We start from the raw sequence: 16,592 nt of genomic DNA, 5'->3' as shown, positions 1-16,592 counted from the left end.
CAGACGCTTAACAACTGAGCCACCCCGGCGCCCCCTTTGATTTGTTTCTACAGTAACTTTGCTAATACAATATCGTGAATACAATAAAATGGAGCCAAGCATCTGAGACAAGATGTAAAGAAAACCAGTGAAACAAGAGCCGCAGATAGTGGAGCTATCAAACAGACGATAAAATAACCTTACTCTATTCAAGGAGATAAACGAGTTCTGGGAATTTGAACAGATACCTGGACATGTGAAAAAAATACCAATTCTAGAATTTTAAAAAATCCAATAACCAAAATAAAGAATTCAGTGGAAGTTTTTTGTTTTTTTTTTAAGATTTTATTTCTTTAAGAGAGAGAGTGAGCAAGAGTGAGAAGGAGCGGGGGAGGGGGAGAGGGAGAAGCAGAACCCCCGCGGAGCAGGGAGCCTGATGCAGGGCTCGGTCCCAGGACCCTGGGATCATGACCAGAGTCGAAGGCAGATGCTTAACTGACAGAGTCACCCAGGCGTCCCTAGAATGAATTATATTTCTGATGCAGTGAATAATAGTGGGTTAGAGGTTAGGTACTGCACTGTTTGTTTGTTTTCCCCAAAGCTTTTTGATAAAGACCATGAAAACAGACGTGGTACAGGATCATGCACAGAGTACATCTATGTGGTCATGACCACGTCTAAGTCTTCATAGGGTAAGAAAATAAAGGTGTTAACTTCAGTATTGTGAATCTTTCCATTGTGACCAAGGTGTTCTTGTGTTTGGAGAATTAAATTCCTGGAATATGTCTAAATGTGTTTAAATGTCAGAATTTAAGGTTAAGTGAGAGAAGTATCCACTATATTCACTCAAATCTATTGGAACTTAGAAATCATTTAGCCTTGTGTAGAAACAATGTGTTATCCATGATGAGTAATTAGTAGCCTGTGACACAAAACTGTGTGTACCCAGAGCACAATATTACAATCAATGGTTCTCATTTCTTCATGTCAGGAACAAGTCCTCTGCTACAAATTAGAGCAGGGTCCCTCCAAAATCCAGACCTGGTGACCCCAGACATCCTATTTCAGGTTGGGGGCCAGGATGAACCATGACCTGGGGGCACTGGTGAGGAGACAGAATGTGGGCTAGGGACACTTACGGTCCTAAGGAAGTGAGGGGAGAGTAATCAACTCCCATAAGTTTACACATCCCTTCCCTACTTTGTCCTAAATGGATTCTGGTATGAGATGCGAAATAGGGATTGGGTGGAGAGGAGGTTCCATCCTACGGAGCAGCTGCCCCAGTCACAGGGTAGATGAATGTTAAGATAAGACAATGGTGAGGGGAGTGAGCTCATGGACACACCCAACTTTGGCAACTTTGCTAGAGTGACCATCAGTTGTTAAATAATTCGGTCATTTGAAAACCAGGTACTACCTCTGCAATGTTGGCACTGACTCAAGAATGAATAGCTCAGGTATGGCCCTGGTGTCTCCCTGTCTACCTTCATTCTTCACCAGTGGATGAACAGGATATTCTTGTTCCCACAAAGCCTCTCCAACTTCTTTGCCCCTCCCTCGCCCAGTCGGACTGTGGTTGTCCTTTCAATTCAGTGTTATTTGATTCTTTGTGGCAAGGCAGGATAGGGAGCAAGTACCCATGGAGAAAGGATGCAGACTTATCAGGAATCTTTAGATTGCTTGAAACCTAGAGGTAACTATGACCTTTCTCTCCGAACTTTGGTATATCTTAAATTCCTGAAGAACTGTGTGAAAATGGCACATCTGCAATGGCACTAAGCTGGAGATCAGTGGAGTGATATAGAGAAAAAGATGATGAAAGTTAGAAAAAGAATCTAAGCTTTGCAGCCGTCTAGATAATAGAAATAAATCCAAACACCTTATAAGAGAACTACTATCAATCTGTGCTCTATAAAGAAGCATATCGTCGAGAGAGGTTGGTTTGTGTCGTTTCCACAAATAACACAAGATTATTGTTGCAAATATAGTTATATTTGGTGTAGAGCCCACTCACTCTATTCAGTAAAGAAACGGAAGGACATTTTGAACAGGCAGACACTACCAGCTGGTGGGATGAATGCCTAAATAGGACCAGGCAAGGAAGAGATGATGGTGTTGAGTTTATGACTTTTTGAGTTTATGGCCAGATAGCTTCATTTTAATCACTGATATGCCCATATTCAGTAAGATGTAACATTTGAGTTGTTTTGCTTGGGCCTGTGACAATGAATAACCACATCTTAGCTTTGTATATACAAGGGTTTTCAAAGTACTTATTTGAATGTTCACCCACACTCTCTCACCTTATCCCTTGACCAGAGATAACCACTTTAAAGCTGGCAGCCTCATAAAACACAAGGGTTGAGATCAAAGAACACTCTTCAGAGTTTGAAGTTAACCTCTGCACCCTGAATTTAAACCACCAAGCCACCTAGACAAGTACTTAGTTTCAAAATATTTTAAATATTTCAGAATACTTTTGAATAACATGTCTAAAGTCTTGTGGGAAAACAGGTGCAGGAATCCAGGGGGCAGCTGATCTGATGTCACATTGGTGAATGACACAGTAACTTTGAGTCTTCCTGGGTTGTATCAACAGAAAGTCATTATAGCTGCAGATTTTCCTAAAGCAACAATTCAAATCTCCAGGCCTGACTGGCATAATCTGGGTGCAGTCACCTTTCCAATGGGAAGTGAGAACAGGAGATGACAGATGCCTTGGATTCCTCTGGAATGTGCTGAACAAATATTAAGGTAATCATTGTGGGGTGTCCAGTCATTTAATAAAACCAAATGCCAATTAACCCTCCCAAACTAGGAAATGGGCTAATTTGTGTTGCTTAGGGATTTAGAAGTAAAACCTCATCTCAGACAGCTAAGAAACCACCACCGGAAAAAAAAAAAAAATACACAGGTAACATCTATGAACCGCCGAAAATACTGCTTGGCACATCACTCTTCTAGTCAAGAGCCCACAAAGGTGCCCCATAGCCAGTGGAATTGTGTGCAAACTCTTCAAAGTAACATCTATGTTCACCCTACAAGTCCTCTTCAATCGCCTTAGCAGCCTGTGCCCCTTGCTCTCCTGCAATCTGAGTCACCTGATCTGAAGCTCTTGCCCCAGTCAAAGGGAAGTAAATTTCAATTACCCGCGCCTGGAATGCTCTCTCCCACACCTGCCTGTCCCCCTCCCCCACCCTAGCCGCATTTTTGTCTCTCCCCAGAAGTTCCCAGTACCTGGTTCTCATCACAGCATCTTTCCTTCTCTAGCGGTTGAGGATTTCAAATCTGCGCCACCGTCCAAGGTTTATGCACTTTTCGAACTAGGTCCGCCATGTTACCCATATAATGAGCCTAAGGCAACGACGGAACAATGGTGTTTCTCCAAAGCGCCAACCTCTCAGACCTGGCACACCTCCAACAGAGGGCAAGAGGGTCGAGCTGACCTGGAGGGCTCGGACCCTGGAGGCTTTCCCTCCCTTTGGCTTTACAAACTGCCCAATGACCGGCTACGGCGGGGATATTTCATAAGCGCCCGCCCAATAGCGGAGAGGGGGGCGGGCCTCGGTGGGAATCTGGCCCAATGAGAGACGCGGAGGGGGCGGGCCCCGTCTGGCTGCGGCCCAATGGGAGCCCCGCTGGGAGGCATGGCCGGCAGCTGGGCGGGGATATATAAGCCCCAACTAGAGGGCCTGCACCGGGATTCGTGGTGTTGCTGGAGACTCGTAACGCGTCTGCAGTCAACGACCCTCCGCAAACGTCACCTGTCGGAACAACCATGGTGAGAGGGAGCTGGGGGGCACTGGCGGAGTCCACGATGAGGGCGGTACGGCGCGGGAGAGCGTGCTGGGGGCACCCGAGGGTCCCCGGTAAGGGCCAGCTGCGCGGGAAGGAGGGGAGCCCGGGGCGCCGGGCAGTCCATGGTGTGTGCGAAAGGTTGCGCGGGGCTTCTTGGGGGGTTTGGGCGGTCACGGTGACCACGGTGTTGGGGGGCTGTGCGGAAGGCCGGGAACGCCCGCCGCGTCCGAGCGCTGCTTTTCTGAGCCCCTGGCCCGGGAGAGGCGGATGCGAGCTGGAGAAGTTCTGCGCGCTGCAGCTGCGGACGGGAGAGGTGGCGCCGCGGCGCGGGGCCGGCGGGGCGCCCAGCGTGGCGGGGTGCGTCCACCGGACCCCAACCCCGGTCCGGTGGTGCAGCGCGCTCCGGAGTCGGGAGCCTGGACCCGCCCCAGTTTTCTCCCGCGTTGGTCCGGGACAAAGAGGCGCCCGCCCCCAGCCGCAGTCCCCGCCCCCGGGTGAAGTCACACTCCCGCGCTGGAGGCCGGACCTGGGCCGCTCTGCAAACTCCAGCAGGTTTCTCCAGTTCTGAACTGTTCCTCTGAATGCCTTTGTCTTGCGCGGCCGGACTCCCGGCCAGACGTCAGAGGTGCACGACCTTGACCCATCCCCGGTCAGGCACGTCCGTGAGCTCCTAGTGTCTAAGGAGGAATATCCTTTACTCCACTTCTCTCCTCTTCTGATGCCCAAGCCCGTGAAGTCCCTCAGTGAAACCGGAGAGCTCGGGGTGTGTCAGGCCTCAGGGCCTCCCAGGAATCATTAGATCCCCGCCTGTGTCCTGAGCCCCTGTACAGGCTCTGAGGCTGTCTTGAAGGATAGCTCCTAAAATTGCTAAACTGTTGGCGATTGTCTTAGAAGACTCCTTCTGCATCTGGGAAGTGTGCCGCCCTTTCACACGGATCCTCTAGACTGTGGGTTGGGGGTGAAGGACGAGAAGCCAAGAGGGTCTTTCCATTGTAGGAGTTACCTCAGGAGAGCTGAAAGGGCCAGGGTGAGTCTTCTGGCTCCATTGTGACCATCGAGCAGTACTTATTTGGATTGACTGTGTAGTGCAGTGGGCAAGGACAAGTGTCCAGAGTCAGGGCCTATCCCCTCAAAAGGGGAGGTTGCGGGTGAGCTTTCAAAGTAGCTCTAACTCCAGAGCCACTGCCTCTGTTAACCCACAAACCTGAACTTTGTCTTCTGCCCCTTCAGAGTGTAGAGGACACAGAGTCCCCACCGTGGGAGACCCCTTCCCCTAGGGGTCCAGTGCTGGAGGCTCCATCTTGGTGTGCAGGACTCTTGAGCTTCCCTGAACCACCCCAGCCAGCACACAGGGCACTAGGCAGTGGGATTTGGCTGCTTGGTATCAGCTTTCTCTAGTTCCTGCCCCTGAAGACCTGGGCTTTAGCCACCTTCATTCTCGAGCCCTCAGTAAATGAAAAAGAAAACGAGGTCATTTGGCTTAAAGTGTGGGAAGGTCTGGAAAGGGAACCCAGTCTTTAGGTTTTGGAACATGTAACTCACTGTCAGGCCTCAGTCTCCAGGGAGGAAAGATAAAAGGGTGCTTCCAGGGCCTTTTCAAGGCCCACTTGCTTCCCTTCCCCATTCACACCCCATCATCTCTCTGCTTCCCCCAACAGCGTGAGTGTATCTCCATCCATGTGGGCCAGGCGGGCGTGCAGATGGGCAATGCCTGCTGGGAGCTCTACTGCTTGGAGCACAACATCCAGCCCAATGGCACCATGCCCAGTGACAAGGCGCTGGGCAGCAGTGATGACTCCTTCAACACCTTCTTCAGTGAGACCGGGGCTGGCAAGCATGTGCCCCGGGCTGTCTTTGTGGACCTGGAGCCTGCTGTCATAGGTGAGTAGGCGGGGGTTCCCCTCTCTAGCCTGTATTTTTTGCCAGCCCCAAAGTCAGTGGGGAGCCCTGCTTAAGGAAAAGCTCTTGGAATGCAGGCAGCCCCCTGCCAAGAACAACACTGAAGTTTGTTGCTTTTGTCTAGACTCTTGACTTCAGGAGGGGTCCTGAGGGCTTCCTGTGCTGAGACGGATATCACTCAGGATATCAGTCAAACCGCTCTGCCCAGAAACTGCCAGATGTTTGAGTCAGGGGTCAGACCCAGAATGAAGACTGCAGAAAAGAATGGATATAGAAGCAGAAACTTTAAACTTCCTTTTTCCTACGCGCACACTCTTGAGGATAACATTGCCTAAGGAACTGGGCACTGAGAACATTCTTAATGGCTCCCTGCTCAGCCTTAACTGAAAGGGGCCCCTTAATTGTATGCGGACCTATGTGAACTTGGCTGTTGCTGGCTCCTAGGGCGTTCTCTGCTTCCTCCTTTCTGCATCTGGATCGCCTCAGTTTCCTGTTCCTGAAAACTTTACCCCTCTCCCCATCTTTCTTTCTCTTTCTTTCTTTTTTTCCTTTTTTTTCTTTCTTTTTTTCTTTCTTTCTTTAAGATTTTACTTATTTGAAAGAGAGCACGAGTGGGGGGGAGGGGCAGAAGGAGAGGGAGAAGCAGGCTCCCTACTGAGCAGGGAACCCAGTGCGGGACTCCATCCCAGGACCCTGAGATCCTGACCTGAGCCAAAGTCAGACGCTTAACCAACTGAGCCACCCAGGCGCTCCGCCATCTCCCCATCTTTCCAAAGATAGTTTTGTAGATGTAAACTGTGGACTGGGTTTTCTGCATCAGTCTATGTTCTAGTCCCAATCAAAAGTGAAGTGAGATTCCCCTAGACCCCCTCTGATTCCTCACCAAGTAGAGGTGGCTGTGAGGGAAGGCACTGTTGAAGGGGCCCCCTGACTTACCCCCTCTCAGGCCCAGGGAGGACTAACTGGACTTTGGAAGTGGCTCTCTGGAAGGCTGTTGGCCATCCATGCTCCCTTTCGCAGTTATACCTCGGGGAGCTTAGCAGCCTAGGTCCTAGCGCCTGTGTCCACGTGGGGGATGAGACCAGCCTCTCTCACCTTTGCCCTCTTTCTTCCCCTCAAGATGGGGTAAGAACTGGCATTTATAGGCAGCTCTTCCACCCTGAGCAGCTGATATCTGGCAAGGAAGATGCTGCCAACAACTATGCCCGAGGCCACTACACTGTGGGGAAGGAGATCATCGATCTTGTGCTGGAGCGAATCCGAAAACTGGTGAGCGGACCAAGTGCCCTTGACGCCTTCAGGAGATCCGTGTGTCCTGACTCTCTCTTCCTGGCCTGGGAGGCGGGACATGTGTGGGAGAAGGGGAAACCACAGATCTGTGGCTGTGACCGGCGCCCTTAGTGTCCGGATGGCTCCTTTGGCTTGTCTGTCTCCTCCGCTTCCCCTAGGGGGAGCTGTGTGTCCTGGGTGTGGATCTAGGGTTAGAAGCCTGAATAACCGGTTCTGCCCTGAGTCTGTGGACTCAGGCTCCTGCCCTGCTGGTTCCTAGCTTTGCCAGGTCTAATTGTCCAATCCAAGCCTTCTTTGAGCTTTGATCCCTCTCTTCCCCCAGCAGGTAGGTGGAAGCTGCCTTGGCAGGTCAGCTTGTTAGACTCCTAAGCAGAACTTTACACCTGGGAGAGGCTCCTGCTTACTGGTTAGTTTTTAACCACTTCCCAGTTTACTCCATCCCTTGCCTGAGGCACTGAGAACCAGGAGCGAGGCCAACTAGGAGCCCGTACTTTGGCACTGGTCCTCTAGAGGGATTGTCCAGACCTACTCTGTGCTGCTCACTAGTTCAGACTGAGGACTTGCCATTCATTGACTTGAGGAATGGGATTCTGTGCTTGCAAAAACAAAGTACCCACTGGGCTTATGATTTTCTTTTTTTCTTTTCCTTTTTTTTTAAATTTTTTTAAGATTTTATTTATTTATGAGAGAGAGAGAGAGGTCACGAGCAGGGGGGAGGGGTAGAGGGAGAAGCAAACACGCTGCTTAGCAGGGAGCCAGATGCGGAGCTCAATCCCAGGATCCTGGGATCATGACCTGAGCCGAAGGCAGACACTTTACCGACTGGGGCACCCAGGTGTCCTAGAATTTTCGTAAGCAGTTTTTCGGTGGGGGGGTTGGTGTTTTGTTTTTTGGGTTTTCTTTGTTTGTTTGGGGGGGTATTTTGGTTTTTTTAGTTATCAATTTGCATCAAGTTTGCTTTTCCTTTAATTGATTTTTATTGAGATATAATTGCCATAGCATTAGTTTCAGGTGTAGCACATGGTGATTCGATATATGGATATATCACAAGTAAATGCAGAATTTTTATATCGTTACTCCCCGTGCATCTGGTCTAGACTGATGCTCTTCTCGTCCAAGGAACGGCTCCATCAGAAGTCAGCGGGGGTCCTTGTTAAACCCGCAGGTCCCTGGGTTCCAGTCTGACGTGGGGGCCCTGAGAATCTCTATGTTCAACAAGATGCCCCCACTACCTCCCCCCCACCTCCCACTCTGCTGCAACCAGGGGGCAAAGCTACAAAGTTGAGAGGGCCCAGCTGTCTGACGACAGCCTTCCGTCCCACCTGACCCTCCTCTCCGCTCCGCTCCCACCACCCCTCACTTGCCGCTTCACGCACACAGCAGTGCTCTTCGAGGTCATCTGTGCCCTAGAACTCCAAACCCCTGGAGGTAGTCTCTTCTCACCTCTACAGAGGCGAAGCAAGAGAGCATGAGAGAAGTTTCTGGAGTCACGGAAATTTCTGTATCTTGATTAGTTTGGTAATATAGGTATATACACTTGTCAAACCGTTCATTGTACATGCAATAAAATGTATACACTTTAAGTACAAATTGTGCTTAAAAGTTTTATTTTGCTTTGTTTTCTAAATCCAGAAGTGAATACAGTTGTAGTTGGGTTACAGTAGCTTTGCAGACAGGACAGGTTTCCGTCAGGAGAAGAGGGCTGGGGGCCGGGGGTGGGTCATCTGCATCCTAACAGTGTTCTCTCCTACCCCAGACAGACCAGTGCACCGGGCTTCAGGGTTTCCTGATCTTCCATAGCTTTGGGGGTGGCACTGGCTCAGGCTTCACCTCCCTGTTGATGGAGCGGCTTTCTGTGGACTATGGCAAGAAGTCCAAGTTGGAATTTGCCATCTACCCCGCCCCCCAAGTATCCACAGCGGTTGTGGAGCCCTACAACTCCATCCTGACCACCCACACCACCCTGGAGCACTCGGACTGCGCCTTCATGGTGGACAACGAGGCCATCTATGACATCTGCCGCCGCAACCTGGACATCGAGCGCCCCACCTACACCAACCTCAACCGGCTCATCGGCCAGATTGTGTCCTCCATCACGGCCTCCCTGCGCTTCGACGGGGCCCTCAACGTGGACCTCACGGAGTTCCAGACGAACCTGGTGCCCTACCCCCGCATCCACTTCCCCCTGGTCACCTACTCCCCCATCGTCTCAGCTGAGAAGGCCTACCATGAGCAGCTGTCGGTGGCAGAGATCACCAACGCCTGCTTTGAGCCCTCCAACCAGATGGTCAAGTGTGACCCCCGTCACGGCAAATACATGGCCTGCTGCATGCTCTACCGCGGAGAAGTGGTGCCCAAGGATGTGAACGCTGCCATTGCCACTATCAAGACCAAGCGTACCATCCAGTTTGTGGACTGGTGTCCCACAGGTTTCAAGGCAAGTTAGGAATGCAGTTGCGGGGGGTGGGGGAGGGGAGGCGGTAAGCCTGTGGCCTCTGTACGCGCTGAGAGGAGAGATTCCCACAGAGCCACAGGCGGGACGACAGAAGCCCTAGGGATGGGGAGAATCGGGCAAATAACAGCTTTTTTATTCCACTCGAAAGCTTGCCTGTATGAAAGGAAAAATAGGTTTCATGTCTCTCAGCCTGGCAAATGGGCGCTCCCTAGGTTTGCCAGCCCGGCTGGGACCATTCACCTGTGCCAGGGACATACCCACCCAATATGGCTCCTGCTCGGAAGGGAGTGCTTTTGGAAGCGCAGAAAGGCCTTCCGTTCAGATAATGGGCAAGACGTGGATCAGAGGGTCTAGGGACACAGCCCCTTCCTTTTGAAGTAATGAGGAAGAATTTGTTTATGCCCCTTTCTTTCCTCTCTCCACAGAGAGAGGGTACTGGGCATGCGACCTAGTTTAAGTTTTATGGGTTTTGTTCCAGGGTGAAATTAGAAAGATTAAAGGTGGCAGCTGTGGCATTTCGGAAACCCACAGCTTCCCTGCCTGGTGACGCTGTTACAGATGTGACACGACGGGGGGGGGGGGGGGGCGTCGCAGGGACTTCAGTCAAAGCCAACAGCCGTGTGCTCGACTGAGGAGCTGTCCCGTAGCTCAGAACTAGAAGCCAGGGAGAGGAAGTCTGGAAGGCGGATTCTTCTAGCTCCATATTAGGAAATCTTCAGCTACTCGAAGAAAGGCTGCCTTCAGGAAGTAGTAAGCTTGCTGTCCGTAGAGGCAGTAAGGGGGAAGTTGACTGTTTTTTTCTTTAACACTGAATATGAAATGTATATTCTGAAGAGAGCAACATTTAAAGTAGATTAAGTCTAGATCCAACTGGAGATCTTCACAAGATTTTATATTTTTTAAGCTATTTTGTAAACTATAGGAAGGTGGGGAGATTAGTATAATTAACACCTATATACCCATTACCCAGATTCAGCATCTGACTCTGCTAGGTTTCCTTTATGTTTGCTTTGCTGACCCATTTAAACTCATTTACAGCTATTTATGACCCACCAGTGTGTTGTTTAATAATCCTCTCCAAAATAAGAATACCTAAGTCAGTATTTGAACTTTCCCAATTTCCACAAATGTCTTTTATATCCGTTTTGCAAAGTCAGGATATAATCCAGGCCCAGGCATTGTATTTGTCTCTTCAATCTTCTAATGTAAAGCATCCACCCTTCTTCTTGATGGTGACTTTGAAGGGACTAGTCTTCGTGTCTTGAAAGTCCCACATTCCGGATTTGTTTGTTTCCTTACGGTGGTTAACTTGTTCCCTTACCCCTGTGTTCCTTACAGGCTGGCAAATGCCAAACACCAGGGGACTGCCCCTCTCCCAGCTTTGGGAATCCTTCCACACACCCCTTCCCGGGAACCCAGACCCAGGGGCTTACACTATTTGCCATTTCTTCTTAGGTTGGCATTAACTACCAGCCCCCCACAGTGGTGCCCGGGGGCGACCTGGCCAAGGTGCAGCGGGCCGTGTGCATGCTGAGCAACACCACAGCCATCGCCGAGGCCTGGGCCCGCCTCGACCACAAGTTTGACCTGATGTATGCCAAACGGGCCTTTGTGCACTGGTACGTGGGCGAGGGCATGGAGGAAGGGGAGTTCTCCGAGGCCCGAGAGGACCTGGCCGCCCTGGAGAAGGATTATGAAGAAGTGGGAACAGAGTCTATGGACGGTGAGGATGAGAGCGAGGAGTTCTAGGGGGTCCTGGCGTCTGCGACGTCCGCTCTCCCCTTAGTTTTGTATTTCTCATTCCACTGTTTCCCTAACCCCCCACAAATACAATCAGTGTCTCAAGCGATGTGGAGCTCTGTGATGTGGAGTTCTGCCCCGGCACGGGCCTTCGCTAACTTTCCAGCTTCCTTGTCGTCCTTCTAAGTCAAGGGGCAGGGCGCCCTCTGCATTCGCTGGTTCCGGCCGGGGGTACATAACGGGGGATGGAGCAGACCACCCTGACAACCATGCAGGGGCTCAGGACCGGGACTGTGGTGCTTTGACATCCTGGGGTGGTTCCCTGTGTGTACCCCCCTTATCCCCAACCCACCTCAAGGAAGGGTAAGCCTTCTAGAGGTTCTGGCGAAAGCTTGCTGGAAGTTTGCCCCTAGGCTTCTGGGACAGAAAGCCCGTCTGGGTTTCAATGCTAGGAAGGAGTCAAGTGGTGTTTTGGTTTTGTTTTGTTTTGTTTTTTGTTTTTAACCTATCCTCCCTCCTCATGGCCAACAGAGGGCAGTAGAGGTTGAAGCCACATGAATTCACAGGCCAATCTGCGGCAGCCATCTTACAACTTAGGGCTCTAGCCCCATGCCATATAAAGTAAAGGCACAGGGTCCAAGAACCGGGATTCCAAAAGACCAAGGGTCTTTAGCCTGGGGCTCTTGAACATCTGAAATACTTTTTAAAGTGCCTATGAGCCTTTTAGGCAAAAAAAAAAAAAATCTATATTTTTTTATTTTTAAAGGGGTCCCTGATGAGAAAGGTATTATAGTTCTAGGACCTAGCCACATACAGTCTTAGAGATCAGTGTATTGGTCAGTAAAAGGACCTGGCAGGACCTAAGGAGTAAACTGGTTGGTCCCTTCCAGCATGGCCCAGGTTCAAGGAGGTCTCTCTTTAATGTGCTCGAAAAGCCCCTCAGCCAGACAAATGTATTCTCTGTAGAGGTGGGAAATCTCCATGGGACCAGGCTCTGCCCCTGGCAAGGCCAGAACAGAACAGAACCCAGCCCAGCCCGCACCAGAAGGGTAGGGCCTGTACTCTTGGCCTGAATCTACCTGCTTTGATTTTTTTCGGACACTGAGTTCTAGCCTATTACTCAGGATGGGGGGTCTCTGCTTTTTTTAGGCACCAGTGAGCCTTGGGGCTACCTGGATGTGTCCCCAGTGACCTTGCCTTGGGTTCAGGGGACAAGTTTCTTAATGTTAACCTACGAACTGATTCCCAATATCTATGAGCCTTGCTTGTTTAGTGTCCTAGAGCTCATTAACACAGTGCTCAGATCCATAGACTTTGACCCCTACCTGTTAAGCTGCAGGCCTTTAAGAGGGGTTGTGGACCGATGCAAATTGTCCAGCCCAGGCAACTGAATGGGTCTCTTTCTGAAGGTCCTCAAGGACTTACAGGCTTGGGTTAGAGGTAGAGTTAAGGTATTGTAGAAAGGGAAGCGGGTTAGGAAACCCTGGCCAGTGCCTATTCAAGGACCTGGATCAGTCAATGTTCAGCAAGTACATCTGGCCTGCACTATTGGTGTCTTCACCCAGAAACCAAGAGCTGGCGTTTTCTTTCCTCTTCTTTCCCTGCTTTTTCCCTCACGGGACACATGGATTCATACATACTAGCAGTTCTTCCTCTGTGGGTTTAAACCACTAAGTAGAGAGACCCCTCCTGGCCCTACAGCTGCCCCAGGCATTGGGAAGGAGAACGGCCAATGAGGGTTGGACACCTAACCCTGAGGCTCTCCTGTGATGAGATACCGGCTGGGTGAGTCAATTATAAGTGGGTGGAGCAAGCCAGATAATTTATTTAAATAAACTTGGAGCTGCCCTCACCTTCTCTCATGGTCCCAAACTAGAACAGATGTTAAGTCACGTTCTCTTTTCTCACTTCTTACTCCCTTTTTTTTTTTTTAAGATTTTATTTATTTTTTTGACAGAGGGAGACAGAGTGAGAGGGAACACAAGCAGGGGGAGTGGGAGAGGGAGAAGCAGGCTTCCCGTGGAGCAGGGAGCCCGATGCGGGGCTCGAACCCAGGACCCAGGGATCATGACCTGAGCCGAAGGCAGACATTTAACGACTGAGCCACCCAGGTGCCCTACTTCTTACCCCTTTTTTGTGGGTATTTTCGAAATAAGCGGGAAGAGTCTTTTAAGTCTGTGTCTGGACTCAGCCCCTCTCCCCCAACACCCACTGCTGAGCCCCAGATCGAGCCATGTCCCTGGGTCCCCAGGGAGAGGTTTCTTTTCCAGCTATGGAGTCCTTGGTGGGGTAATGATGGAGAAGCAGAGAAATTCTTGCCTTGGGAGTTGCCGTCTGAAACTGAAAGCACTCAGTATCTTAATAAGTACTCTACTTGAAGCATGAACCTGAAGTAAGCATTACCCTTGCTGGGCTGGGATGTTCGTGAAGGTGTTTTTACCAGAGCTGGCGGCCGGTGTGCTCTGGCCCTGTCCATAGCAGGGTCTACACCCAGACGACTTCCTGCAGGTACCACCACCTTCCCTTTGTCACTGACCCAGGACCTGGGAGCCCGGGGGAGGGTGGGTTCTGTGGAGTCCTCGGAGAGGAGGGAGGTTATCCTGCTGGTGATCAGAACAGGACACTAAAAGGCATTAGCTTCAATGACAGGGAAGATTAGAGGATCTCTACAGCAGCTAGCCCATATTAGAAGCTTAACAAAAAATTCCCACCCTCAAAAAAGTATGGAGGCCCTGGCTGTTTCTTTCTCTGGTGCAAATTTTCACTAATGCCTAGTATTCAGGCTGTTCCCCACCTCTCCCTCTGAGCTGTGCCTGAGATGCCCGACACCAGAGCCTTTAGATTTGACTGCTCCGAGGTGTAACCTTGTTTTCTTCTGGTTGGGTTAACGGGTGCCTGCCAGTTCTAAGGTGAAAGCAAGGTCCTGGGGTCTGACTGCTTCTTTGTGAAGATTTTTGACTAGTCTTGCTGTTCTTGCCTTTTCCCTGCATCCCCCCCCCCCCCCCCCCCCCCCACCACCTTCCGAACTCCCCAGGGCTTCCAGGTCCTCAGCATTTTGGAGATCTGTGAGGGGAGTCCTCTTGCTTCTTGTAAGCACTGGGTGTCGTGCACTAGTCGTCCTGCCTGCAGCAAGGAACTGATCTGCTGCCTCTTCCTGTCTTCCTTCTTCCTTAAAGCTCAAATTGGGGTGAGAAATGTGCAGGGTGCGCCTAGAGGACATGGGAATCCCCAGCTCCTCCTTCCCGGAGGACTGGCACTTGAGCCAGATACTGAAAGTGGGTTGGGGTGGAGAGAGGGCTAGCTGTTCCAGGCTGAGACTGGCAGAGGGAAAGAGATGGGAAGCACAGGTACGTTCTATTCAGGTGGCGAGTAGTTTGTAGCTGAAACTGGAGATGGAAGAAGGGGAGCTTGAGAAAAAGGTACTGAGCTCAAGGACCTTGGTTTTGCCTTATCTTTCTCGAATGTTTATTGAGCGCCTACTATGTGGCGTGAATTATTCTAGATGCTAGAGGGAACCAATGAGGCGACAAAGGAGTTTGAATTTTCTCCTGTATATAATCTTCAGTGGCTGCCAAGTGCCAGCATCCAGGCTCACCTGTCCTTAAAGCAATGGTTCGCAACCTAGAGTGATGTGGCCAGTTTTGGTTGCCACGACTGGAGAGGGGGTGTTCTGGCGTGCAGTGGGTAGAGAGCAGGGATGCTGCTGCTCAGCATCCTCCAAAGCACAGGACAGACCTCCCCTCAACAAAGACTTGTACTGCCCCAAAATGTCCGTGGTGCTGAGACTGAAAACCTGGCCTTAAAGGATTGCTTGGCAGTCGCAAGAAGAGTCGGTTTCCAAGCACAGTGCGGCAGAGGGATAGAGGCGGTTGTGGTCATCAAGGTGATGCATAATGCTTCAACCGGAGCAGTGAGGTGGGGAAGAGAAGGGGTTGGAATCACAATACTTAGTGACCAGTTGATGCAGCCCATGGATAGAGTTCTGGATGCCTGGATTTCCGCCTTGGACGGCGTGAGATGCTGTCCCTCCTTGTGAATTCTGTTTGGATTTGGAGATGAATTCAGCTTTAGACACTGTATTCATCTTCTAAGGCTGCCATAGACAAGGGACCACAGACTGGGGGAGCTTATGCAACAGAAATTAACCTTCTCACAGTTCCGGGGGCTGGAAGTCCGAGAGGAAGGTGTCGTCAGGGCTGCCTTCTTCTGAGGCTTCTCACCTTGCTTTACAGATGGCCATCTTCTTGTGTTCTCACATGGTCTTCCCTCTGTGCCTGTCCGTGTCCTCGTTTCCGCTTCCTACAAGGACACCCGTCATCCAGAACTCACCGTTTGACTCTATCTTAATTACCTCTTGAAAGGTCCTATCTCCAGCACAGTCCCACTCTGAGGTGTTTCAGCATATGAATTTTGTGGGCGCACAGGTCAGGCCCTAACAGACAGTGTTGAGCTTGAGTCCCCTGGGGGCCAGCCAGAGCAACACTGAGCACCCAGAGATGCTGCTGAAACTCCGGAGGTCAGACTGAGGGTCAGGGCGTGAGATCGCCTGTGGAGAGAGCCGAAGGACAGAGACGCCCGAGGGAGCTCTGCTAGCCGCGGGGCTGGAGAGAGCTCCCAGCCCCGGGGAGGGGACCGGCACAGAAGGTGAGGGCACAGGATGACCAGAGTCAGACACAGCAGCACCAGAGGGCACTCGTACACATACGTCTATGGATAGGAGGTTGGAATTTCTGGCTTCTGGTTTTTATTTTTTTAATATTTTTATTTATTTGTTTATTTACTTATTTATTAGAGAGCATAAGCAGGGGGGAGGGGCAGAGGGAGAAGCAGACTCCACACTGAGCAGGGAGCCCGATGCGGGGCTCGATCCCAGGACCCTGGGATCCTGACTTAACTGACTGAGCCACCCAGGCGCCCCTATTTTTTACTTAAAGTAAAAATCATCTTTGATTCATTCACAGGAATGGCAAGAAAAGAGTTAGACGCTCTTCGAGACTTGTGATCTTCTGGGGGGATGAGAAGAAGCATCTAAGTGGAGAGAGAACAGTGGGTAGAGAGCAGGGATGCATCCCAGTGAATCTGAAAATGGTCAGTGCATCCAGCAGCAGACATTGCCTCACCCCCTCTGAGCCCTCAGGGTCCTGACCCCTCAACATGGCCCCTACCAAGGGGTCCCTGTCACTGGGGGCCACCTGAGTCTAAGCTTAGAAGGGAAGAAACACAAAGAGGAAGCTATGTGAACAGATCGCATATGTGACAAAGATGAGTAGGAATGTGAATAAAGTCCGGAATCTAGTCTGTGGGGTTGAGGACTGACTAGGTTTTGAAGGCTGAATAGGAGTTGGCCAGGAAGGAACAAGGCAGAGGACACAGCATGATATCTCAGAACTACTCCAGCTAGCTTTCTGCTGCCAGGGCTGATGGTTCAGGG

At 50.8% G+C, this 16,592-nt stretch overlaps 1 protein-coding gene across 2 annotated transcripts; it reads left to right on the top strand.

Annotated features, from left to right (window-relative positions):
• The first annotated feature begins 3,645 nt into the window (after window positions 1–3,645).
• LOC112811265 (tubulin alpha-1C chain) lies at window positions 3,646–11,294 on the top strand. Of its 2 annotated transcripts, none has more exons than XM_025855268.2 (5): window positions 3,646–3,760; window positions 5,436–5,658; window positions 6,797–6,945; window positions 8,723–9,403; window positions 10,877–11,294. In XM_025855268.2, the coding sequence occupies exons 1-5, from the start codon at window positions 3,758–3,760 to the stop codon at window positions 11,168–11,170; spliced, it is 1,350 nt and encodes a 449-aa protein (XP_025711053.1). In that variant the 5' UTR covers window positions 3,646–3,757; the 3' UTR covers window positions 11,171–11,294. The 2 variants fall into 2 exon arrangements, with proteins under 2 accessions (XP_025711053.1, XP_073740634.1); XM_073884533.1 differs by lacking the exon at window positions 3,646–3,760 and adding an exon at window positions 4,675–4,804.
• Window positions 11,295–16,592: the final 5,298 nt, after the last annotated feature.

The sequence above is a fragment of the Callorhinus ursinus genome, unplaced genomic scaffold (genome assembly GCF_003265705.2).
Source record: "Callorhinus ursinus isolate GAN/ISIS: 27379988/994484 unplaced genomic scaffold, GSC_fseal_2.0 scaffold57, whole genome shotgun sequence".
Lineage (NCBI taxonomy): Eukaryota > Metazoa > Chordata > Mammalia > Carnivora > Otariidae > Callorhinus > Callorhinus ursinus.
The sequence above is the reverse complement of the archived record's forward strand: the minus strand, read 5'-3'. Positions and strand labels throughout refer to the sequence as shown.